Raw genomic sequence first — 25,975 nt, 5'->3', positions numbered from 1 at the left:
CAGGAAGAGTAGCTGCTGCCTTGGCAGGAACTAATGGGGATCCATAATAAACCCCAGGGAGAGTAGCTGCTGCCTTGGCAGGAACTAATGGGGATCCATAATAAACCTCAGGAAGAGTAGCTGCTGCATCGACAGGAACTAATGGGGATCCATAATAAACCCCAGGAAGAGTAGCTGCTGCCTTGGCAGGAACTAATGGGGATCCATAATAAACCCCAGGAAGAGTAGCTGCTGCCTCGACAGGAACTAATGGGGATCCATAATAAACCCCAGGAAGAGTAGCTGCTGCCTTGGCAGGAACTAATGGGGATCCATAATAAACCCCAGGAAGAGTAGCTGCTGCCTTGGCAGGAACTAATGGGGATCCATAATAAACCCCAGGAAGAGTAGCTGCTGCCTTGGAACAGGAACAATGGGATCCATAATAAACCCCAGGAAGAGTAGCTGCTGCCTTGGCAGGAACTAAGTGGGGATCCATTATAAACCCCAGGAAGAGTAGCTGCTGCCTTGGCAGGAACTAATGGGGATCCATAATAAACCCCAGGAAGAGTAGCTGCTGCCTTGGCAGGAACTAATGGGGATCCATAATAAACCTCAGGAAGAGTAGCTGCTGCCTTGGCAGGAACTAATGGGGAACCATAATAAACCCCATGAAGAGTAGCTGCTGCCTTGGCAGGAACTAATGGGGATCCATAATAAACCTCAGGAAGAGTAGCTGCTGCCTTGGCAGGAACTAATGGGGATCCATAATAAACCTCAGGAAGAGTAGCTGCTGCCTTGGCAGGAACTAATGGGGATCCATAATAAACCCCATGAACAGTAGCTGCTGCCTTGGCAGGAACTAATGGGGATCCATAATAAACCTCAGGAAGAGTAGCTGCTGCCTTGGCAGGAACTAATGGGGATCCATAATAAACCCCAGGAACAGTAGCTGCTGCCTTGGCAGGAACTAATGGGGATCCATAATAAACCCCAGGAAGAGTAACTGCTGCCTTGGCAGGAACTAATGGGGATCCATAATAAACCCCAGGAAGAGTAACTGCTGCCTTGGCAGGAACTAATGGGGATCCATAATAAACCCCAGGAAGAGTAGCTGCTGCCTTGGCAGGAACTAATGGGGATCCATAATAAACCCCAGGAAGAGTAACTGCTGCCTTGGCAGGAACTAATGGGGATCCATAATAAACCCCATGAACAGTAGCTGCTGCCTTGGCAGGAACTAATGGGGATCCATAATAAACCCCAGGAAGAGTAACTGCTGCCTTGGCAGGAACTAATGGGGATCCATAATAAACCACAGGAAGAGTAGCTGCTGCGTTGGCAGGAACTAATGGGGATCTGTAATAAACCCCAGGAAGAGTAGCTGCTGCCTTGGCAGGAAGTAATGGGGATCCGTAATAAACCCCAGGAAGAGTAACTGCTGCCTTGACAGGAACTAATGGGGATCCGTAATAAACCCCAGGAAGAGTAGCTGCTGCCTTGACAGGAACTAATGGGGATCCGTAATAAATCCCAGGAAGAGTAACTGCTGCCTTGGCAGGAAGTAATGGGGATTCATAATAAATACAATTAAAAAATATATAGAAATATATATATGTTACCTTTATTTAACCAGGTAGGCCAGTTGAGAACAAGTTCTCATTTACAACTGCGACCTGGCCAAGATAAAGCAAAGCAGGGTCTAGAGTGTCTCCCTCTTGTGCTCTTGTTCTCCATGGACTTTACACTGTCCGAAAACTTTTTGGAATTAGTGTTGCAGGATGCAAATTTCTGTTTAAAAAGCTAGCCTTAGCTTTCCTAACTGACTGTGTATATTGGTTCCTAACTTACCTGAAAAGTTTCATATTGTGGGGTCTAATTGATGCTAGTGCAGAACGCATAGGATGTTTTTGTGCTGGTCAAGGGCAGTCAGTTCTGGAGTGAACCAAGGTCTATATCTGTAGATATGTACATGAAGGCAGGGTAAAGTGACATCAGGATAGATAATAATAAGGTGAGGTAGATATGTACATGAAGGCAGGGTAAAGTGAATAGACATCAGGATAGATAATAATAAGGTATTTGAGGTAGATATGAACATGAAGGCAGGGTAAAGTGACTAGACATCAGGATAGATACTAATAAGGTATTATAGGTAGATATGTACATGAAGGCAGGGTAAAGTGACTAGGCATCAGGATAGATAATAATAAGGTATTTGAGGTAGATATGTACATGAAGGCAGGGTAAAGTGACTAGACATCAGGATAGATAATAATAAGGTATTAGAGGTAGATATGTACATGAAGGCAGGGTAAAGTGACTAGGCATCAGGATAGATAATAATAAGGTATTTGAGGTAGATATGTACATGAAGGCAGGGTAAAGTGACTAGGCATCAGGATAGATAATAATGAGGTAGATATGTACATGAAGGCAGGGTAAAGTGACATCAGGATTGATAATAATAAGGTATTTGAGGTAGATATGTACATGAAGGTAAAGTGACTAGACATCAGGATAGATAATAATAAGGTATTTGAGGTAGATATGTACATGAAGGCAGGTCAGTCAAAGTGACATCAGGATAGATAATAATAAGGTATTTAAGGTAGTCATCACAGAGTACATGAAGGCAGGGTAAAGTGACATCAGGATAGATAATAAGGTATTTGAGGTAGATATGTACATGAAGGCAGGGTAAAGTGACTAGACATCAGGATAGATAATAATAAGGTATTTGAGGTAGATATGTACATGAAGGCAGGGTAAAGTGACATCAGGATAGATAATAATAAGGTATTTGAGGTAGATATGTACATGAAGGCAGTCAGTCAAGAGTGACATCAGGATAGATAATAATAAGGTGAGGTAGATATGTACATGAAGGCAGGGTAAAGTGACATCAGGATAGATAATAATAAGGTATTATAGGTAGATATGTACATGAAGGCAGGGTAAAGTGACTAGGCATCAGGATAGATAATAATAAGGTATTTGTCAGGTAGATATGTACATGAAGGTCAGTCAGTAAAGTGACTAGACATCAGGATAGATAATAATAAGGTATTTGAGGTAGATATGTACATGAAGGCAGGTCAGTCAAAGTGACTAGACATCAGGATAGATAAAGAACAGACAGCAGTGTGTGTGTGGGTGTGTTGTGTGTGGGTGTGGTGTGTGTGTGTGTGTGTGTGTGTGTGTCACAGGGTGTTGTCAGTGTGTGTGTGTGTGTGTGGGTGTGTCACAGAGTGTGTGTTGTGTGTGGGTGTGGTGTGTGTGTGTCACAGTGTGTGTTGTGTGTGGGTGTCACAGAGTCTGTGTGTGTGTGTGGGTGTTGTGTGTGTGTAAAATGTGTGTGTGTGGGTGTGTGTGTGTGTGTTGTTCATAAGCGTATGTATGTCGGTGTTGTGTGAGAATATGGTGTCGGACCAACCATGGTTCTGTTATTGTTACTGTGCCTTTTCTGTCTGTGGGGTTGTTATACATTCCACCACTGTCCCCCATATCTCTCTGTGTCTGCTATCTGTGTCCAGCCAGGACTCAGTCGAGCCTTCTACTCACAGGTGGCAGCTCTGTTTGTACAGTATGAAGCTGCTCTGCTGTCCCACCTGCCCTTCCCTCTCCACAGTGACGACCACTGTTTGGTCTTCAGCCTCCAGCCACGCTCACAGAGTCACAGAACCTTCTACTCACAGGTCAGTCAGTCACAGAACCTTCTACTCACAGGTCAGTCAGTCACAGAGCCTTCTACTAACAGGTCAGTCAGTCACAGAACCTTCTACTCACAGGTCAGTCAGTCACAGAGCCTTCTACTAACAGGTCAGTCAGTCACAGAGCCTTCTACTCACAGGTCAGTCAGTCACAGAGCCTTCTACTCACAGGTCAGTCAGTCACAGAACCTTCTACTAACAGGTCAGTCAGTCACAGAGCCTTCTACTAACAGGTCAGTCAGTCACAGAGCCTTCTACTCACAGGTCAGTCAGTCACAGAACCTACTAAAATGTCAGTCCTTCACAGAGCCTTCTACACACAGGTCAGTCAGTCACAGAACCTACTAAAATGTCAGTCAGTCACAGAGCCTTCTACTCACAGGTTAGTCAGTCACAGAGCCTTCTACTAACAGGTCAGTCAGTCAGTCAGTCACAGAGCCTTCTACTCACAGGTCAGTCAGTCAGTCACAGAACCTTCTACTCACAGGTCAGTCAGTCACAGAGCCTTCTACTCACAGGTCAGTCAGTCACAGAGCCTTCTACTCACAGGTCAGTCAGTCACAGAGCCTTCTACTCACAGGTCAGTCAGTCACAGAACCTTCTACTCACAGGTCAGTCAGTCAGTCACAGAACCTTCTACTAACAGGTCAGTCAGTCACAGAGCCTTCTACTCACAGGTTAGTCAGTCACAGAGCCTTCTACTAACAGGTCAGTCAGTCAGTCAGTCACAGAGCCTTCTACTCACAGGTCAGTCAGTCAGTCACAGAACCTTCTACTCACAGGTCAGTCAGTCACAGAGCCTTCTACTCACAGGTCAGTCAGTCACAGAGCCTTCTACTCACAGGTCAGTCAGTCACAGAGCCTTCTACTCACAGGTCAGTCAGTCACAGAACCTTCTACTCACAGGTCAGTCAGTCAGTCACAGAACCTTCTACTAACAGGTCAGTCAGTCACAGAGCCTTCTACTCACAGGTTAGTCAGTCACAGAGCCTTCTACTAACAGGTCAGTCAGTCAGTCAGTCACAGAGCCTTCTACTCACAGGTCAGTCAGTCAGTCACAGAACCTTCTACTCACAGGTCAGTCAGTCACAGAGCCTTCTACTCACAGGTCAGTCAGTCACAGAGCCTTCTACTCACAGGTCAGTCAGTCACAGAGCCTTCTACTCACAGGTCAGTCAGTCACAGAACCTTCTACTCACAGGTCAGTCAGTCAGTCACAGAACCTTCTACTAACAGGTCAGTCAGTCACAGAGCCTTCTACTAACAGGTCAGTCAGTCTGTCACAGAGCCTTCTACTAACAGGTCAGTCAGTCTGTCACAGAGCCTTCTACTCACAGGTCAGTCAGTCAGTCACAGAGCCTTCTACTCACAGGTCAGTCAGTCAGTCACAGAGCCTTCTACTCACAGGTCAGTCAGTCTGTCACAGAGCCTTCTACTCACAGGTCAGTCAGTCAGTCACAGAGCCTTCTACTCACAGGTCAGTCAGTCACAGAGCCTTCTACTCACAGGTCAGTCAGTCACAGAGCCTTCTATTCACAGAGGGAGCTGTAGCTGTTTATATGTTGTACTGTAGTTGTTTATGTGTTGTATTGTGGTTGTGTTGTATTGTGGTTGTTTAGGTGTTGTATTGTGGTTGTTTAGGTGTTGTATTGTGGTTGTGTTGTATTGTGGTTGTTTATGTGTTGTATTGTGGTTGTTTAGGTGTTGTATTGTGGTTGTTTAGGTGTTGTGTTGTGGTTGTTTATGTGTTGTATGGTGGTTGTTTATGTATTGTATTGTGGTTGTTTAGGTGTTGTATTGTGGTTGTTTAGGTGTTGTATTGTGGTTGTATTGTATTGTGGTTGTTTAGGTGTTGTATTGTGGTTGTTTAGGTGTTGTATTGTGGTTTGTGTTGTATTGTGGTTGTTTAGGTGTTGTATTGTGGTTGTTTATGTGTTGTATTGTGGTTGTATTGTATTGTGGTTGTTTAGGTGTTGTATTGTGGTTGTGTTGTATTGTGGTTGTTTAGGTGTTGTATTGTGGTTGTGTTGTATTGTGGTTGTTTAGGTGTTGTATTGTGGTTGTTTAGGTGTTGTATTGTGGTTGTTTAGGTGTTGTATTGTGGTTGTATTGTATTGTGGTTGTGTTGTATTGTGGTTGTGTTGTATTGTGGTTGTTTATGTGTTGTATTGTGGTTGTATTGTATTGTGGTTGTTTATGTGTTGTTTATTGTGGTTGTTTAGGTGTTGTATTGTGGTTGTTTAGGTGTTGTATTGTGGTTGTTTAGGTGTTGTATTGTGGTTGTTTATGTGTTGTGGTTGTGTTGTATTGTGGTTGTGTTGTATTGTGGTTGTTTAGGTGTTGTATTGTGGTTGTTTAGGTGTTGTATTGTGGTTGTATTGTATTGTGGTTGTTTATGTGTTGTATTGTGGTTGTTTAGGTGTTGTATTGTGGTTTTGTGTTGTATTGTGGTTGTTGTGTTGTATTGTGGTTGTGTTGTATTGTAGTTGTTTATGTGTTGTATTGTGGTTGTTTAGGTGTTGTATTGTGGTTGTGTTGTGTTGTTGTTTAGGTGTTGTATTGTGGTTGTTTAGGTGTTGTATTGTGGTTGTATTGTGGTTGTTTAGGTGTTGTATTGTGGTTGTTTAGGTGTTGTATTGTGGTTGTGTTGTGGTTGTTTGTGTGTTGTATTGTGGTTGTTTAGGTGTTGTATTGTGGTTGTATTGTATTGTGGTTGTTTAGGTGTTGTATTGTGGTTGTATTGTATTGTGGTTGTGTTGTATTGTGGTTGTTTAGGTGTTGTATTGTGGTTGTATTGTATTGTGGTTGTTTAGGTGTTGTATTGTGGTTGTATTGTATTGTGGTTGTGTTGTATTGTGGTTGTTTAGGTGTTGTATTGTGGTTGTTTAGGTGTTGTATTTGTGGTTGTGTTGTATGGTGGTTGTTTAGGTGTTGTATTGTGGTTGTTTAGGTGTTGTATCGTGGTTGTTTATGTGTTGTATTGTGGTTGTTTATGTATTGTATTGTGGTTGTTTATGTGTTGTATTGTGGTTGTATTGTGGTTGTTTAGGTGTTGTATTGTGGTTGTTTAGGTGTTGTATTGTGGTTGTATTGTGGTTGTTTAGGTGTTGTATTGTGGTTGTATTGTATTGTGGTTGTTTATGTGTTGTATTGTGGTTGTATTGTGGTTGTTTAGGTGTTGTATTGTGGTTGTGTTGTATTGTGGTTGTGTTGTATTGTGGTTGTTTATGTGTTGTATTGTGGTTGTTTAGGTGTTGTATTGTGGTTGTATTGTGGTTGTTTAGGTGTTGTATTGTGGTTGTTTAGGATTTGTATTGTGGTTGTTTAGATGTTGTATTGTGGTTGTTTAGATGTTGTATTGTGGTTGTTTATGTGTTGAATTGTGGTTGTTTATGTGTTGAATTGTGGTTGTATTGTATTGTGGTTGTTTAGGTGTTGTATTGTGGTTGTGTTGTATTGTGGTTGTTTAGGTGTTGTATTGTGGTTGTGTTGTATTGTGGTTGTTTAGGTGTTGTATTGTGGTTGTGTTGTATTGTGGTTGTTTAGGTGTTGTATTGTGGTTGTGTTGTATTGTGGTTGTTTAGGTGTTGTATTGTGGTTGTGTTATATTGTGGTTGTTTAGGTGTTGTATTTTGGTTGTGTTATATTGTGGTTGTTTAGGTGTTGTATTGTGGTTGTTTAGGTGTTGTATTGTGGTTGTTTAGGTGTTATATTGTGGTTGTTTAGGTGTTGTATTGTGGTTGTGTTGTATTGTGGTTGTTTGTGTTGTATTGTGGTTGTTTAGGTGTTGTATTGTGGTTGTATTGTGGTTGTTTAGGTGTTGTATTGTGGTTGTATTGTGGTTGTTTAGGTGTTGTATTGTGGTTGTATTGTATTGTGGTTGTTTAGGTGTTGTATTGTGGTTGTTTAGGATTTGTATTGTGGTTGTGTTGTATTGTGGTTGTGTTGTATGGTGGTTGTATTGTGGTTGTTTAGGTGTTGTATTGTGGTTGTGTTGTATTGTGGTTGTTTATGTGTTGTATTGTGGTTGTTTAGGTGTTGTATTGTGGTTGTTTAGGTGTTGTGTTGTGGTTGTTTATGTGTTGTATGGTGGTTGTTTATGTATTGTATTGTGGTTGTTTAGGTGTTGTATTGTGGTTGTTTAGGTGTTGTATTGTGGTTGTATTGTATTGTGGTTGTTTTTAGGTGTTGTATTGTGGTTGTTTAGGTGTTGTATTGTGGTTGTGTTGTATTGTGGTTGTTTAGGTGTTGTATTGTGGTTGTTTATGTGTTGTATTGTGGTTGTATTGTATTGTGGTTGTTTAGGTGTTGTATTGTGGTTGTGTTGTATTGTGGTTGTTTAGGTGTTGTATTGTGGTTGTGTTGTATTGTGGTTGTTTAGGTGTTGTATTGTGGTTGTTTAGGTGTTGTATTGTGGTTGTTTAGGTGTTGTATTGTGGTTGTATTGTATTGTGGTTGTGTTGTATTGTGGTTGTGTTGTATTGTGGTTGTTTATGTGTTGTATTGTGGTTGTATTGTATTGTGGTTGTTTATGTGTTGTATTGTGGTTGTTTAGGTGTTGTATTGTGGTTGTTTAGGTGTTGTATTGTGGTTGTTTAGGTGTTGTATTGTGGTTGTTTATGTGTTGTGGTTGTGTTGTATTGTGGTTGTGTTGTATTGTGGTTGTTTAGGTGTTGTATTGTGGTTGTTTAGGTGTTGTATTGTGGTTGTATTGTATTGTGGTTGTTTATGTGTTGTATTGTGGTTGTTTAGGTGTTGTATTGTGGTTGTGTTGTATTGTGGTTGTGTTGTATTGTGGTTGTGTTGTATTGTAGTTGTTTATGTGTTGTATTGTGGTTGTTTAGGTGTTGTATTGTGGTTGTGTTGTGGTTGTTTAGGTGTTGTATTGTGGTTGTTTAGGTGTTGTATTGTGGTTGTATTGTGGTTGTTTAGGTGTTGTATTGTGGTTGTTTAGGTGTTGTATTGTGGTTGTGTTGTGGTTGTTTGTGTGTTGTATTGTGGTTGTTTAGGTGTTGTATTGTGGTTGTATTGTATTGTGGTTGTTTAGGTGTTGTATTGTGGTTGTATTGTATTGTGGTTGTGTTGTATTGTGGTTGTTTAGGTGTTGTATTGTGGTTGTATTGTATTGTGGTTGTTTAGGTGTTGTATTGTGGTTGTATTGTATTGTGGTTGTGTTGTATTGTGGTTGTTTAGGTGTTGTATTGTGGTTGTTTAGGTGTTGTATTGTGGTTGTGTTGTATGGTGGTTGTTTAGGTGTTGTATTGTGGTTGTTTAGGTGTTGTATCGTGGTTGTTTATGTGTTGTATTGTGGTTGTTTATGTATTGTATTGTGGTTGTTTATGTGTTGTATTGTGGTTGTATTGTGGTTGTTTAGGTGTTGTATTGTGGTTGTTTAGGTGTTGTATTGTGGTGGTTGTATTGTGGTTGTTTAGGTGTTGTATTGTGGTTGTATTGTATTGTGGTTGTTTATGTGTTGTATTGTGGTTGTATTGTGGTTGTTTAGGTGTTGTATTGTGGTTGTGTTGTATTGTGGTTGTGTTGTATTGTGGTTGTTTATGTGTTGTATTGTGGTTGTTTAGGTGTTGTATTGTGGTTGTATTGTGGTTGTTTAGGTGTTGTATTGTGGTTGTTTAGGATTTGTATTGTGGTTGTTTAGATGTTGTATTGTGGTTGTTTAGATGTTGTATTGTGGTTGTTTATGTGTTGAATTGTGGTTGTTTATGTGTTGAATTGTGGTTGTATTGTATTGTGGTTGTTTAGGTGTTGTATTGTGGTTGTGTTGTATTGTGGTTGTTTAGGTGTTGTATTGTGGTTGTGTTGTATTGTGGTTGTTTAGGTGTTGTATTGTGGTTGTGTTGTATTGTGGTTGTTTAGGTGTTGTATTGTGGTTGTTTATCTGTTTGTATTGTGGTTGTTTAGGTGTTGTATTGTGGTTGTGTTATATTGTGGTTGTTTAGGTGTTGTATTTTGGTTGTGTTATATTGTGGTTGTTTAGGTGTTGTATTGTGGTTGTTTAGGTGTTGTATTGTGGTTGTTTAGGTGTTATATTGTGGTTGTTTAGGTGTTGTATTGTGGTTGTTTGTGTTGTATTGTGGTTGTTTGTGTTGTATTGTGGTTGTTTAGGTGTTGTATTGTGGTTGTATTGTGGTTGTTTAGGTGTTGTATTGTGGTTGTATTGTGGTTGTTTAGGTGTTGTATTGTGGTTGTATTGTATTGTTGGTTGTTTAGGTGTTGTATTGTGGTTGTTTAGGATTTGTATTGTGGTTGTGTTGTATTGTGGTTGTGTTGTATGGTGGTTGTATTGTGGTTGTTTAGGTGTTGTATTGTGGTTGTATTGTATTGTGGTTGTTTATGTGTTGTATTGTGGTTGTTTAGGTGTTGTATTGTGGTTGTTTAGGTGTTGTATTGTGGTTGTTTAGGTGTTGTATTGTGGTTGTGTTGTATTGTGGTTGTTTAGGTGTTGTATTGTGGTTGTTTAGGTGTTGTATTGTGGTTGTTTAGGTGTTGTATTGTGGTTGTGTTGTATTGTGGTTGTGTTGTATTGTGGTTGTTTAGGTGTTGTATTGTTGTTGCAGGTGTTACCAGTGTGGCAGGGGTCAGACTCTGGACTCTCTCTGCAGCTGGTGGACAGAGAACAGCTGACCTGGGATCAGAGGAACATGTGAGTCACAGTAACGAACTGGCACTTAGTCTACGACTTCTACGTAAAGTGGTCTGACTTTGATCTGTCAGAAATGTCAATATTAGGAGTAATGTTGTTGATCCATGTTGTCCCTCAAGGCACTCCAGACTGCAGTGGTTGCATGACTGCCACGCCCCCCCGGTGGCCAAACGCAGAGGCAGCCTGAAGGCCTCATACTCCCAGCTACCAGAACAGGAGATGTATGTATACACTACCTAGTATACATGACCTAGTATACACTACCTAGTATACACTACCTAGTATACATGACCTAGTATACACTACCTACCACATAGAGGCAGCCTGAAGGCCTCATACTCCCAGCTACCAGAACAGGAGATGTATGTATACACTACCTAGTATACATGACCTAGTATACATTACCTAGTATACACTACCTAGTATACACTACCTACCACATAGAGGCAGCCTGAAGGCCTCATAGTCCCAGCTACCAGAACAGGAGATGTATGTATACACTACCTAGTATACACTACCTAGTATACATGACCTAGTATACATGACCTAGTATACACTACCTACCACATAGAGGCAGCCTGAAGGCCTCATAGTCCCAGCTACCAGAACAGAACATGTACATATACACTACCTAGTATACACTACCTAGTATACACTACCTAGTATACATTGCCTAGTATACACTACCTAGTATACACTACTTAGTATACACTACCTACCACATAGAGGCAGCCTGAAGGCCTCATAGTCCCAGCTACCAGAACAGGACATGGACATATATATAAACATTTTTTTTTTAATCCTTGCTCAGGACATGATGTTCTGAAAGAGCTGCAAAATCTGGACCCCTACAAATCAGCCGGGCTAGACAATCTGGACCCTTTCTAACATTATCTGCCGAAGTTGTTGCCACCCCTATTACTAGCCTGTTCAACCTCTCTTTCGTGTCGTCTGAGATTCCCAAAGATTGGAAAGCAGCTGCGGTCATCCCCCTCTTCAAAGGGGGGGAAACTCTTGACCCAAACTGCTACAGACCAATATCTATCCTACCCTGCCTTTCTAAGGTCTTCGAAAACCAAGTCAACAAACAGATTACCGACCATTTAGAATCCCACCGCACCTTCTCCGCTATGCAATCTGGTTTCCGAGCTGGTCATGGGGTGCACCTCAGCCACGCTCAAGGTCCTAAACAATATCTTAACCGCCAGACAGTACTGTGCAGCCGTATTCATCGACCTGGCCAAGGCTTTCGACACTGTCAATAACCATATCCTCATCGGCAGACTCGACAGCCTTGTTTTCTCAAATGATTGCCTCGCCTGGTTCACCAAGTACTTCTCTGATAGAGTTCAGTGTGTCAAATCGGAGGGCCTTTTGTCCTGGCCTCTGGCAGTCTCTATGGGTGTGCCACAGGGTTCAATTCTTGGGCCGACTCTCTTCTCTGTATACATCAATGATGTCGCTCTTGCTGCTGGTGAGTCTCTGATCGACCTCTACACAGACGACACCATTCTGTATACTTCTGGCCCTTCTTTGGACATTGTGATAACAACCCTCTAGACGAGCTTCAATGCCATACAACTCTCCTTCCGTGGCCTCCAACTGCTCTTAAATACAAGTAAAATTAAATGCATGCTCTTCAACCGATCGCTGCCTGCATCTGCCCGCCCGTCCAGCATCACTACTCACTACTCTGGATGGTTCTGTGAATATGTGAACAACTACAAATACTTAGGTGTCTGGTTAGACTGTAAACTCTCCTTCCAGACTCACGTCAAACCTCCAATCCAAAGTTAAATCTAGAATTGGCTTCTATTTCGCAACAAAGCATCCTTCACTCATGCTGGAAGTGAAATATGGAACCGTTACGTATTTTATCTAACGGGCGGCAACCCTAAGTCTAAATATTGCTGTTACAGTGCACAACCTTCAATGTTATGTCATAATTATGTACAATTCTGGCAAATTAATTTTGGTCTTTGTTAGGAAGAAATGGTCTTCACGCAGTTCGCAACGAGCCAGGCGGCCCAAACTGCTGCATAATACCCTGACTCTGCTTGCACAGAACACAATTACCCTAGTTAAAAGAAATTCATGTTAGCAGGCAATATTAACTAAATATGCAGGTTTTAAAAAATGTGCTTGTGTATTGATCTTAAGGAAGGCATTGATGTTTATGGTTAGGTACACATTGGTGCAACCACAGTTCTTTTTTCACGAATGTGCTTGTGTATTGATCTTAAGGAAGGCATTGATGTTTATGGTTAGGTACACATTGGTGCAACCACAGTTCTTTTTTCACGAATGTTAAATCATCACCCGTTTGGCGAAGTAGGCTGTGATTGGATAATAAATTAACAGGCAGCGCATTGATTATATTCAAAGCAGGACAAGCTAGTTAAACTCGTAATATCATCAACCATGTGTAGTTAACTAGTGATTATGTTAAGATAAGTTTAATGCTAGCTAGCAACTTACCGTGGCTCCTTGCTGCACTCGCATAACAGGTGGTCAGCCTGCCACGCAGTCTCCTCATGGAGTAACAGGTGGTCAGCAGTCTCCTCGTGGAGTAACAGGTGGTCAGCCTGCCACGCAGTCTCCTCGTGGAGTAACAGGTGGTCAGCCTGCCACGCAGTCTCCTCGTGGAGTAACAGGTGGTCAGCCTGCCACGCAGTCTCCTCATGGAGTAACAGGTGGTCAGCAGTCTCCTCATGGATTAACAGGTGGTCAGCCTGCCACGCAGTCTCCTCATGGAGTAACAGGTGGTCAGCCTGCCACGCAGTCTCCTCGTGGAGTAACAGGTGGTCAGCAGTCTCCTCATGGAGTAACAGGTGGTCAGCCTGCCACGCAGTCTCCTCATGGAGTAACAGGTGGTCAGCCTGCCACGCAGTCTCCTCGTGGAGTAACAGGTGGTCAGCCTGCCACGCAGTCTCCTCATGGAGTAACAGGTGGTCAGCAGTCTCCTCATGGAGTAACAGGTGGTCAGCCTGCCACGCAGTCTCCTCGTGGAGTAACAGGTGGTCAGCCTGCCACGCAGTCTCCTCGTGGAGTAACAGGTGGTCAGCAGTCTCCTCATGGAGTAACAGGTGGTCAGCCTGCCACGCAGTCTCCTCATGGAGTAACAGGTGGTCAGCCTGCCACGCAGTCTCCTCGTGGAGTAACAGGTGGTCAGCCTGCCACGCAGTCTCCTCATGGAGTAACAGGTGGTCAGCAGTCTCCTCATGGAGTAACAGGTGGTCAGCCTGCCACGCAGTCTCCTCGTGGAGTAACAGGTGGTCAGCCTGCCACGCAGTCTCCTCGTGGAGTAACAGGTGGTCAGCCTGCCACGCAGTCTCCTCGTGGAGTAACAGGTGGTCAGCAGTCTCCTCATGGAGTAACAGGTGGTCAGCCTGCCACGCAGTCTCCTCATGGAGTAACAGGTGGTCAGCCTGCCACGCAGTCTCCTCGTGGAGTAACAGGTGGTCAGCAGTCTCCTCATGGAGTGCAATGTAATCGGCCATAATCGGCGTCCAAAAATGCAGATTACCAATTTGTTATGAAAACTTGAAATCGGCCCTAATTAATCGGCCATTCCGATTAATCGGTCGACCTCTAATATATATATATATACACACACTACCGCTCAAAAGTTTGAGATCACTTAGAAATGTCCATGTTGATGAAAGAAGAGCACATTTTTTGTTCATTAAAATGACTTCAAATTGATCAGAAATACAGTGTAGACATTGTTAATGTTGTAAATGGCTATTGTACTTGGAAATGGCAGATTTTTAATGGAATATCTACATATGTGTACAGAGGCCCATTATCAGCAACCATCACTCCTGTGTTCCAATGGCATGTTGTGTTAGCTAATGCAAGTTTATCATTCTCAGTTTATCAGTCTCAACGTCAACAGTGAAGAGGCATCTCCAGGATGCTGGCCTTCTAGGCAGAGTTGCAAAGAAAAAGCCATATCTCAGACTGGCCAATAAAAATAAAATATTAAGATGGGCAAAAGAACACAGACACTGGACAGAGAAACTCTGCCTAGAAGGCCAGCATCCTTCAGTCGCCTCTTCACTGTTGAGACTGGACAGAAGAACTCTGCCTAGAAGGCCAGCATCCTTCAGTCGCCTCTTCACTGTTGAGACTGGACAGAAGAACTCTGCCTAGAAGGCCAGCATCCTTCAGTCGCCTCTTCACTGTTGAGACTGGACAGAAGAACTCTGCCTAGAAGGCCAGCATCCTTCAGTCGCCTCTTCACTGTTGAGACTGGACAGAAGAACTCTGCCTAGAAGGCCAGCATCCTTCAGTCACCTCTTCACTGTTGACGTTGAGACTGGACAGAGGAACTCTGCCTAGAAGGCCAGCATCCTTCAGTCACCTCTTCACTGTTGACGTTGAGACTGGACAGAGGAACTCTGCCTAGAAGGCCAGCATCCTTCAGTCACCTCTTCACTGTTGACGTTGAGACTGGACAGAAGAACTCTGCCTAGAAGGCCAGCATCCTTCAGTCACCTCTTCACTGTTGATGTTGAGACTGGACAGAAGAACTCTGCCTAGAAGGCCAGCATCCTTCAGTCACCTCTTCACTGTTGATGTTGAGACTGGACAGAAGAACTCTGCCTAGAAGGCCAGCATCCTTCAGTCACCTCTTCACTGTTGACGTTGAGACTGGTGTTTTGCGGGTACTATTTAATGAAGCTGCCAGTTGAGGACTTGTGAGGTGCTAATGTACTTGTCCTCTTGCTCAGTTGTACACCAGGGCCTCCCACTCCTCTTTCTATTATGGTTAGAGCCAGTTTGCGCTGTTCTGTGAAGGGAGTAGCACACAACGTTGTACGAGGTCTTCAGTTTCTTGGCAATTTCTCTCATGGAATAGCCTTCATTTTTCAGAACAAGAATAGACTGACGAGTTTCAGAATAAAGTTCTTTGTTTCTGGACATTTTGAGCCTGTAATCGAACCCGCAAATTCTGATGCTCCAGATACTCAACTAGTCTAAAGAAGGCCAGTTTTATTGCTTCTTTAATCTGGACAACGGTTTTTAGCTGTGCTAACATAATTGCAAAAGGGTTTTCTAAGCCTTTTAAAATGATAAACTTGGATTAGCTAACACAACGTGCCATTGGGACACAGGAGTGATGGTTGCTGATAACAGGCCTCTGTACACCTATGTAGATGTAGCTACATGTAGCTACAATAGTAATTTACCACATTAACAATGTCTACACTGTATTTCTGATCAATTTGATGTTATTGCAATGGACAAAAAAATGTGATTTTCTTTAAAAAACAAGGACATTTCTAAGTGACCTCAATCTTTTGACCAGTAGTATATATGTGTAGATGTCCCACCCTGCCTGCCAATAGCCCAAGTGTTCTCCCATTGAACCACCACAACATGCTTCCTAATGCTGCTGTGTTGCAACAGGTTCCTGCAGCACTTTGCTCTGAGCAGTGTGGGTCAGGAGCCCATCCAGGATGACCACCTGGGGGCACTGTTCTCCACGCCAGACACCAGGAACCCTCTGGCAGGACGCACTGACAAGGTAACCAACCCTCTCACAGGACAGACTGACAAGGTAACCAACCCTCTCACAGGACAGACTGACAAGGTAACCAACCCTCTCACAGGACAGACTGACAAGGTAACCAACCCTCTCACAGGACAGACTGACAAGGTAACCAACCCTCTCACAGGACAGTTGACAGGGTAACCAACCCTCTCACAGGACAGTTGACAAGGTAACCAATCCTCTCACAGGACAGACTGACAAGGTAACCAACCCTCTCACAGGACAGTTGACAGGGTAACCAACCCTCTCACAGGACAGTTGACAAGGTAACCAACCCTCTCACAGGACAGTTGACAAGGTAACCAACCCTCTCACAGGACAGACTGACAAGGTAACCAACCCTCTCACAGGACAGTTGACAGGGTAACCAACCCTCTCACAGGACAGTTGACAAGGTAACCAACCCTCTCACAGGACAGTTGACAAGGTAACCAACCCTCTCACAGGACAGACTGACAAGGTAACCAACCCTCTCACAGGACAGTTGACAAGGTAACCAACCCTCTCACAGGACAGTTGACAAGGTAACCAACCCTCTCACAGGACAGACTGACAAGGTAACCAACCCTCTCACAGGACAGTTGACAAGGTAACCAACCCTCTCACAGGACAGACTGACAAGGTAACCAACCCTCTCACAGGACAGACTGACAAGGTAACCAACCCTCTCACAGGACAGACTGACAAGGTAACCAACCCTCTCACAGGACAGTTGACAAGGTAACTAATACAGATGACTATTCTGTCTTCCCAGCTCCCACTACTTCCCACATGTTGTTGATTGTCCAGGAGTCTGATGTACCTGTGTGTTTGTATGATAACAGGTGGTTATAACCATCATCTCTGGACTACCGGGCAGCCACAAGAACAGACTGGTTAACTTCCTGGTCCAGCTGAATAGAGAAGGAGGAAGGTGAGACAATAAGAACTATAACTCTGACCCACAGTACAGTATGTGTCTGACTGTGGTGTTCCCCACGGTGGTGTTCCCCGCTGTGGTGTTCCCCACGGTGGTGTTCCCCGCTGTGGTGTTCCCCACGGTGGTGTTCCTAACTGTGGTGTTCCTAACTGTGGTGTTCCCCACTGTGGTGTTCCTAACTGTGGTGTTCCTAACTGTGGTGTTACCCACGGTGGTGTTCCTAACTGTGGTGTTCCTAACTGTGGTGTTCCCCACTGTGGTGTTCCTAACTGTGGTGTTCCCCACTGTGGTGTTCCCCACTGTGGTGTTCCTAACTGTGGTGTTCCTAACTGTGGTGTTCCTAACTGTGGTTGTTCCTAACTGTGGTGTTCCCCACTGTGGTGTTCCTAACTGTGGTGTTCCCCACTGTGGTGTTCCTAACTGTGGTGTTCCCCTCTGTGGTGTTCCTAACTGTGGTGTTCCTAACTGTGGTTGTTCCTAACTGTGGTGTTCCCCACTGTGGTGTTCCTAACTGTGGTGTTCCCCACTGTGGTGTTCCTAACTGTGGTGTTCCCCTCTGTGGTGTTCCTAACTGTGGTGTTCCCCACTGTGGTGTTCCTAACTGTGGTGTTCCCCACTGTGGTGTTCCCCACTGTGGTGTTCCTAACTGTGGTGTTCCTAACTGTGGTGTTCCCCACTGTGGTGTTCCTAACTGTGGTGTTCCTAACTGTGGTGTTCCCCACTGTGGTGTTCCCAACGGTGGTGTTCCCCACTGTGGTGTTCCTAACTGTGGTGTTCCCCACTGTGGTGTTCCTAACTGTGGTGTTCCCCACTGTGGTGTTCCCCACTGTGGTGTTCCCAACTGTGGTGTTCCCCACTATGGTGTTCCCCACTGTGGTGTTCCTAACTGTGGTGTTCCTAACTGTGGTGTTCCTAACTGTGGTTGTTCCTAACTGTGGTGTTCCTAATTGTGGTGTTCCCCACTGTGGTGTTCCTAACTGTGGTGTTCCCCACTGTGGTGTTCCCCACTATGGTGTTCCCCACTGTGGTGTTCCCCACTGTGGTGTTCCCAACTGTGGTGTTCCCCACTATGGTGTTCCTAACTGTGGTGTTCCCCTCTGTGGTGTTCCTAACTGTGGTGTTCCCCTCTGTGGTGTTCCTAACTGTGGTGTTCCTAACTGTGGTGTTCCCCACTATGGTGTTCCTAACTGTGGTGTTCCTAACTGTGGTGTTCCTAACTGTGGTGTTCCTAACTGTGGTGTTCCCCACTGTGGTGTTCCCAACTGTGGTGTTCCTAACTGTGGTGTTCCTAACTGTGGTGTTCCCCACTGTGGTGTTCCCAACTGTGGTGTTCCTAACTGTGGTGTTCCTAACTGTGGTGTTCCCCACTATGGTGTTCCTAACTGTGGTGTTATTAACTGTGGTGTTCCCCACTGTGGTGTTCCCCACTGTGGTGTTCCCCACTGTGGTGTTCCTAACTGTGGTGTTCCCCACTGTGGTGTTCCCCACTGTGGTGTTTCTAACTGTGGTGTTCCTAACTGTGATGTTCCCCTCTGTGGTGTTCCTAACTGTGGTGTTCCCCTCTGTGGTGTTCCTAACAGTGGTGTCCCTAACTGTGGTGTTCCTAACGGTGGTGTTCCTAACGGTGGTGTTCCTAACTGTGGTGTTCCCCACTGTGGTGTTCCCCACTGTGGTGTTCCTAACTGTGGTGTTCCCCACTGTGGTGTTCCCAACTGTGGTGTTCCTAACTGTGGTGTTCCTAACTGTGATGTTCCCCTCTGTGGTGTTCCTAACTGTGGTGTTCCTAACTGTGGTGTTCCTAACTGTGGTGTTCCCCTCTGTGGTGTTCCTAACAGTGGTGTTCCTAACTGTGGTGTCCCTAACTGTGGTGTTCCTAACGGTGGTGTTCCCCACTGTGGTGTTCCTAACTGTGGTGTTCCCCACTGTGGTGTTCCCCACTGTGGTGTTCCTAACTGTGGTGTTCCCCACTCTGGTGTTCCCCACTGTGGTGTTCCCCACTGTGGTGTTCCTCACTGTGGTGTTCCCAACTGTGGTGTTCCCCACTATGGTGTTCCTAACTGTGGTGTTCCTAACTGTGGTGTTCCCCACTGTGGTGTTCCTAACTGTGGTGTTCCCCACTGTGGTGTTCCCCTCTGTGGTGTTCCCCACTGTGGTGTTCCCAACTGTGGTGTTCCCCACTGGTGTTCCCCACTGTGGTGTTCCTAACTGTGGTGTTCCTAACTGTGGTGTTCCTAAATGTGGTGTTCCCCACTGTGGTGTTCCCCACTCTGGTGTTCCTAACTGTGGTGTTCCTAACTGTGGTGTTCCCCACTGTGGTGTTCCTAACTGTGGTGTTCCTAACTGTGGTGTTCCCTACTGTGGTGTTCCTAACTGTGGTGTTCCCCACTGTGGTGTTCCCCACTGTGGTGTTCCCCACTGTGGTGTTCCTAACTGTGGTGTTCCCCACTGTGGTGTTCCCAACTGTGGTGTTCCCCACTGTGGTGTTCCTAACTGTGGTGTTCCCCACTGTGGTGTTCCTAACGGTGTGTGTATATTCTACCAGGTGGGTTGTCTACCGTCCAGGACCAGACTGCAGTGATTGTGTCTAACTGTAGTGTTTCCCCTGTGTGTGTTGATGTGTAGGTGGGTTGTCTACCGTCCAGGTCCAGACTGCAGTGATTGTTTCTCCACCTCCCACTTCCAGCGCTACCTGTCCTGCTTCCTGGAGACACAGAGAGCACCTGGAGGGAAGCCCCGACTACTGCTGCTCACTCCTGGGTATGTACACATTAAGCTGTGTACCGGTCTCTAAGATCATCTCTTATAGTAGCATGTAGCGTAAAGAAGTCAACCAGACAGATATACCCTCCATTAGCTCTGTTATAGTAGCATGTAGCTTACAGAAGTCAACCAGACAGATATACCCTCCATTAGCTCTGTTATAGTAGCATGTAGCATAAAGAAGTCAACCAGACAGATATACCCTCCATTAGCTCTGTTATAGTAGCATGTAGCTTACAGAAGTCAACCAGACAGATATACCCTCCATTAGCTCTGTTATAGTAGCATGTAGCGTAAAGAAGTCAACCAGACAGATATACCCTCCATTAGCTCTGTTATAGTAGCATGTAGCTTACAGAAGTCAACCAGACAGATATACCCTCCATTAGCTCTGTTATAGTAGCATGTAGCTTACAGAAGTCAACCAGATCGATATATCCTCCATTAGCTCTGTTATAGTAGCATGTAGCTTACAGAAGTCAACCAGACAGATATACCCTCCATTAGCTCTGTTATAGTATCATGTAGCTTACAGAAGTCAACCAGACAGATATACCCTCCATTAGCTCTGTTATAGTATCATGTAGCTTACAGAAGTCAACCAGACAGATATACCCTCCATTAGCTCTGTTATAGTATCATGTAGCTTACAGAAGTCAACCAGACAGATATACCCTCCATTAGCTCTGTTATAGTAGCATGTAGCTTACAGAAGTCAACCAGATCGATATATCCTCCATTAGCTCTGTTATAGTAGCATGTAGCTTACAGAAGTCAACCAGACAGATATACCCTCCATTAGCTCTGTTATAGTAGCATGTAGCGTAAAGAAGTCAACCAGACAGATATACCCTCCATTAGCTCTGTTATAGTAGCTTACAGAAGTCAACCAGACAGATATACCCTCCATTAGCTCTGTTATAGTATCATGTAGCTTACAGAAGTCAACCAGACAGATATACCCTCCATTAGCTCTGTTATAGTATCATGTAGCTTACAGAAGTCAACCAGACAGATATACCCTCCATTAGCTCTGTTATAGTAGCATGTAGCTTACAGAAGTCAACCAGATCGATATATCCTCCATTAGCTCTGTTATAGTTCCATGTAGCTTACAGAAGTCAACCAGACAGATATACCCTCCATTAGCTCTGTTATAGTAGCATGTAGCTTACAGAAGTCAACCAGACAGATATACCCTCCATTAGCTCTGTTATAGTAGCATGTAGCGTAAAGAAGTCAACCAGACAGATATACCCTCCATTAGCTCTGTTATAGTAGCATGTAGCTTACAGAAGTCAACCAGACAGATATACCCTCCATTAGCTCTGTTATAGTATCATGTAGCTTACAGAAGTCAACCAGACAGATATACCCTCCATTAGCTCTGTTATAGTAGCATGTAGCTTACAGAAGTCAACCAGATCGATATATCCTCCATTAGCTCTGTTATAGTAGCATGTAGCTTACAGAAGTCAACCAGACAGATATACCCTCCATTAGCTCTGTTATAGTAGCATGTAGCGTAAAGAAGTCAACCAGACAGATATACCCTCCATTAGCTCTGTTATAGTAGCATGTAGCTTACAGAAGTCAACCAGACAGATATACCCTCCATTAGCTCTGTTATAGTAGCATGTAGCTTACAGAAGTCAACCAGACAGATATACCCTCCATTAGCTCTGTTATAGTAGCATGTAGCTTACAGAAGTCAACCAGACAGATATACCCTCCATTAGCTCTGTTATAGTAGCATGTAGCGTAAAGAAGTCAACCAGACAGATATACCCTCCATTAGCTCTGTTATAGTAGCATGTAGCTTACAGAAGTCAACCAGACAGATATACCCTCCATTAGCTCTGTTATAGTAGCATGTAGCTTACAGAAGTCAACCAGACAGATATACCCTCCATTAGCTCTGTTATAGTATCATGTAGCTTACAGAAGTCAACCAGACAGATATACCCTCCATTAGCTCTGTTATAGTATCATGTAGCTTACAGAAGTCAACCAGACAGATATACCCTCCATTAGCTCTGTTATAGTAGCATGTAGCTTACAGAAGTCAACCAGACAGATATACCCTCCATTAGCTCTGTTATAGTAGCATGTAGCGTAAAGAAGTCAACCAGACAGATATACCCTCCATTAGCTCTGTTATAGTAGCATGTAGCTTACAGAAGTCAACCAGACAGATATACCCTCCATTAGCTCTGTTATAGTAGCATGTAGCTTACAGAAGTCAACCAGACAGATATACCCTCCATTAGCTCTGTTATAGTAGCATGTAGCTTACAGAAGTCAACCAGACAGATATACCCTCCATTAGCTCTGTTATAGTAGCATGTAGCGTAAAGAAGTCAACCAGACAGATATACCCTCCATTAGCTCTGTTATAGTAGCATGTAGCTTACAGAAGTCAACCAGACAGATATACCCTCCATTAGCTCTGTTATAGTAGCATGTAGCGTAAAGAAGTCAACCAGACAGATATACCCTCCATTAGCTCTGTTATAGTAGCATGTAGCTTACAGAAGTCAACCAGACAGATATACCCTCCATTAGCTCTGTTATAGTAGCATGTAGCTTACAGAAGTCAACCAGACAGATATACCCTCCATTAGCTCTGTTATAGTAGCATGTAGCTTACAGAAGTCAACCAGACAGATATACCCTCCATTAGCTCTGTTATAGTAGCATGTAGCGTAAAGAAGTCAACCAGACAGATATACCCTCCATTAGCTCTGTTATAGTAGCATGTAGCTTACAGAAGTCAACCAGACAGATATACCCTCCATTAGCTCTGTTATAGTAGCATGTAGCGTAAAGAAGTCAACCAGACAGATATACCCTCCATTAGCTCTGTTATAGTAGCATGTAGCGTAAAGAAGTCAACCAGACAGATATATCCTCCATTAGCTGCTGGTGTCACTGATGATCTTTCTGTTTATAATCCACTGGTTAAATCTCTTTCCTGTGTCTGTGTAGATTATCTATATCTCTAGATGGCTTAACCCTGACTATCTCTCTGTCTCTATCTCTAGATGTACAGATGTATTAGACGTGGTCCAGGCGGTCCTGTCCCATCCAGATGCTGTGGTCCAGGCCTGTTTCACCATCGGGGCGGTCACAGCCTGTGTGGACCCTCTCAGCTCATACATGGAACACAGGTCAGGACACCTTCCACTGGTCACACATGAGGCTGTGGCGGAAATTTGATCAAGACAGTGATTGTCAAGCAAATAACTGCCGTTCTCACGGTAATTGACCGTTAATTAACGTAAAATAATTTAGCCTACAAGCCACTGATGCAGACCTTTGAAACATCTAAAAAAAAAAATTATTAAAAAAAATCAATTTAATATATCCTACACCTTCACCATAAATCCATGTAATATAGTCTACACCTTCACCATAAATCCATGTAATATATCCTACACCTTCACCATAAATCCATGTAATATAGTCTACACCTTCACCATAAATCCATGTAATATATCCTACACCTTCACAATAAATCCATGTAATATATCCTACACCTTCACAATAAATCCATGTAATATATCCTACACCTTCACAATAAATCCATGTAATATATCCTACACCTTCACAATAAATCCATGTAATATATCCTACACCTTCACCATAAATCCATGTAATATATCCTACACCTTCACCATAAATCCATGTAATATATACCTTCACCATAAACCATGTAATATATCCTACACCTTCCAATAAATCCATGTAATATATCCTACACCTTCACAATAAATCCATGTAATATATCCTACACCTTCACAATAAATCCATGTAATATATCCTACACCTTCACCATAAATCCATGTAATATATCCTACACCTTCACCATAAATCCATGTAATATATCCTACACCATCACAATAAATCCATGTAATATAGTCTACACCTTCACAATAAATCCATGTAATATATCCTACACCTTCACAATAAATCCATGTAATATATCCTACACCTTCACCATAAATCCATGTAATATATCCTACACCTTCACCATAAATCCATGTAATATATCCTACACCTTCACCATAAATCCATGTAATATATCCTACACCTTCACCATAAATCCATGTAATATATCCTACACCTTCACAATAAATCCATGTAATATATCCTACACCTTCACAATAAATCCATGTAATATATCCTACACCTTCACAATAAATCCATGTAATATATCCTACACCTTCACAATAAATCCATGTAATATATCCTACACCTTCACCATAAATCCATGTAATATATCCTACACCTTCACCATAAATCCATGTAATATATCCTACACCTTCACCATAAATCCATGTAATATATCCTACACCTTCACAATAAATCCATGTAATATATCCTACACCTTCACAATAAATCCATGTAATATATCCTACACCTTCACAATAAATCCATTATTTATTTTATACAGGTCTAAAGAAACATGATATAAAGGAAATGTCTTTTTTTTCTTCAGAAGAACAGAATAGTTTACTCTGAGTTGTCCTTATGTTAGGGTCCTGATCTGGCTGTGACATATGGCTGTGGGCTACACTAGTTCATTTAGTTGTCCTGATGTTAGGGTCCTGATCTGGCTGTGCCATATGGCTGTGGGCTACACTAGTTCATTTAGTTGTCCTGATGTTAGGTCCTGATCTGGCTGTGACATATGGCTGTGGGCTACACTAGTTCATTTAGTTAAGTCCTGATCTGGCTGTGCCATATGGCTGTGGGCTACACTAGTTCATTATGTTAGGTCCTGATCTGGCTGTGACATATGGCTGTGGGCTACACTAGTTCATTATGTTAGGTCCTGATCTGGCTGTGGGCTACACTAGTTCATTATGTTAGGTCCTGATCTGGCTGTGCCATATGGCTGTGGGCTACACTAGTTCATTATGTTAGGGTCCTGATCTGGCTGTGCCATATGGCTGTGGGCTACACTAGTTCATTATGTTAGGTCCTGATCTGGCTGTGCCATATGGCTGTGGGCTACACTAGTTCATTATGTTAGGTCCTGATCTGGCTGTGCCATATGGCTGTGGGCTACACTAGTTCATTATGTTAGGGTCCTGATCTGGCTGTGCCATATGGCTGTGGGCTACACTAGTTCATTATGTTAGGGTCCTGATCTGGCTGTGCCATATGGCTGTGGGCTACACTAGTTCATTATGTTAGGTCCTGATCTGGCTGTGCCATATGGCTGTGGGCTACACTAGTTCATTTAGTTGTCCTTATGTTAGGTCCTGATATGGCTGTGCCATATGGCTGTGGGCTACACTAGTTCATTATGTTAGGTCCTGATCTGGCTGTGACATATGGCTGTGGGCTACACTAGTTCATTATGTTAGGTCCTGATCTGGCTGTGGGCTACACTAGTTCATTTAGTTAAGTCCTGATCTGGCTGTGCCATCTGGCTGTGGGCTACACTAGTTCATTATGTTAGGTCCTGATCTGGCTGTGACATATGGCTGTGGGCTACACTAGTTCATTATGTTAGGTCCTGATCTGGCTGTGGGCTACACTAGTTCATTTAGTTAAGTCCTGATCTGGCTGTGCCATCTGGCTGTGGGCTACACTAGTTCATTATGTTAGGTCCTGATCTGGCTGCCATATGGCTGTGGGCTACACTAGTTCATTATGTTGGCTGTGGGCTACACTAGTTCATTATGTTAGGGTCCTGATCTGGCTGTGGGCTACACTAGTTCATTATGTTAGGGTCCTGATCTGGCTGTGGGCTACACTAGTTCATTATGTTAGGGTCCTGATCTGGCTGTGGGCTACACTAGTTCATTATGTTAGGGTCCTGATCTGGCTGTGGGGTTCATTATGTTAGGGTCCTGATCTGGCTGTGGGCTACACTAGTTCATTATGTTAGGTCCTGATCTGGCTGGCTACACTAGTTCATTATGTTAGGTCCTGATCTGGCTGTGGGCTACACTAGTTCATTATGTTACTGATCTGGCTGTGACATATGGCTGTTACACAGTTTATGTTAGGTCCTGATATGGCTGTGCCATATGGCTGTGGGCTACACTAGTTCATTATGTTAGGTCCTGATCTGGCTGTGACATATGGCTGTGGGCTACACTAGTTCATTATGTTAGGTCCTGATCTGGCTGTGACATATGGCTGTGGGCTACACTAGTTCATTTAGCAGGCAAGATTTACTTAGAATGTCGTGCCTTTATTTATGGTTTATAGTTTAAATACTACCATTGAACAAAGCTTAATAAAATAGAAAGGATACGTTATCCAAACGATAATAGGTGGCTATTCTGTGTTGATAGGTCAACAAAGAAACAGGTCCTCCTAGATGCTTAATTTAGAGTCGTTAATGTAACTTTAGTTGTTCTACA

General features: G+C 43.5%; 1 protein-coding gene across 1 annotated transcript in view; it reads left to right on the top strand.

Annotated features, from left to right (window-relative positions):
• Positions 1-25,975, top strand: part of dnaaf9 (dynein axonemal assembly factor 9) — a 140,907-nt gene that overhangs the window by 77,397 nt on the left and 37,535 nt on the right. Inside the window, exons 21-27 of the mRNA XM_065025980.1 lie at positions 3,546-3,677; positions 10,268-10,353; positions 10,473-10,574; positions 15,769-15,886; positions 16,738-16,826; positions 19,455-19,589; positions 22,637-22,762. Coding sequence (XP_064882052.1) covers positions 3,546-3,677; positions 10,268-10,353; positions 10,473-10,574; positions 15,769-15,886; positions 16,738-16,826; positions 19,455-19,589; positions 22,637-22,762 — 788 coding nt within the window. The remainder of the gene's footprint in view (positions 1-3,545; positions 3,678-10,267; positions 10,354-10,472; positions 10,575-15,768; positions 15,887-16,737; positions 16,827-19,454; positions 19,590-22,636; positions 22,763-25,975) is intronic.

The sequence above is a fragment of the Oncorhynchus nerka genome, linkage group LG12, assembly GCF_034236695.1.
Source record: "Oncorhynchus nerka isolate Pitt River linkage group LG12, Oner_Uvic_2.0, whole genome shotgun sequence".
NCBI lineage: Eukaryota > Metazoa > Chordata > Actinopteri > Salmoniformes > Salmonidae > Oncorhynchus > Oncorhynchus nerka.
The sequence above is the reverse complement of the archived record's forward strand: the minus strand, read 5'-3'. Positions and strand labels throughout refer to the sequence as shown.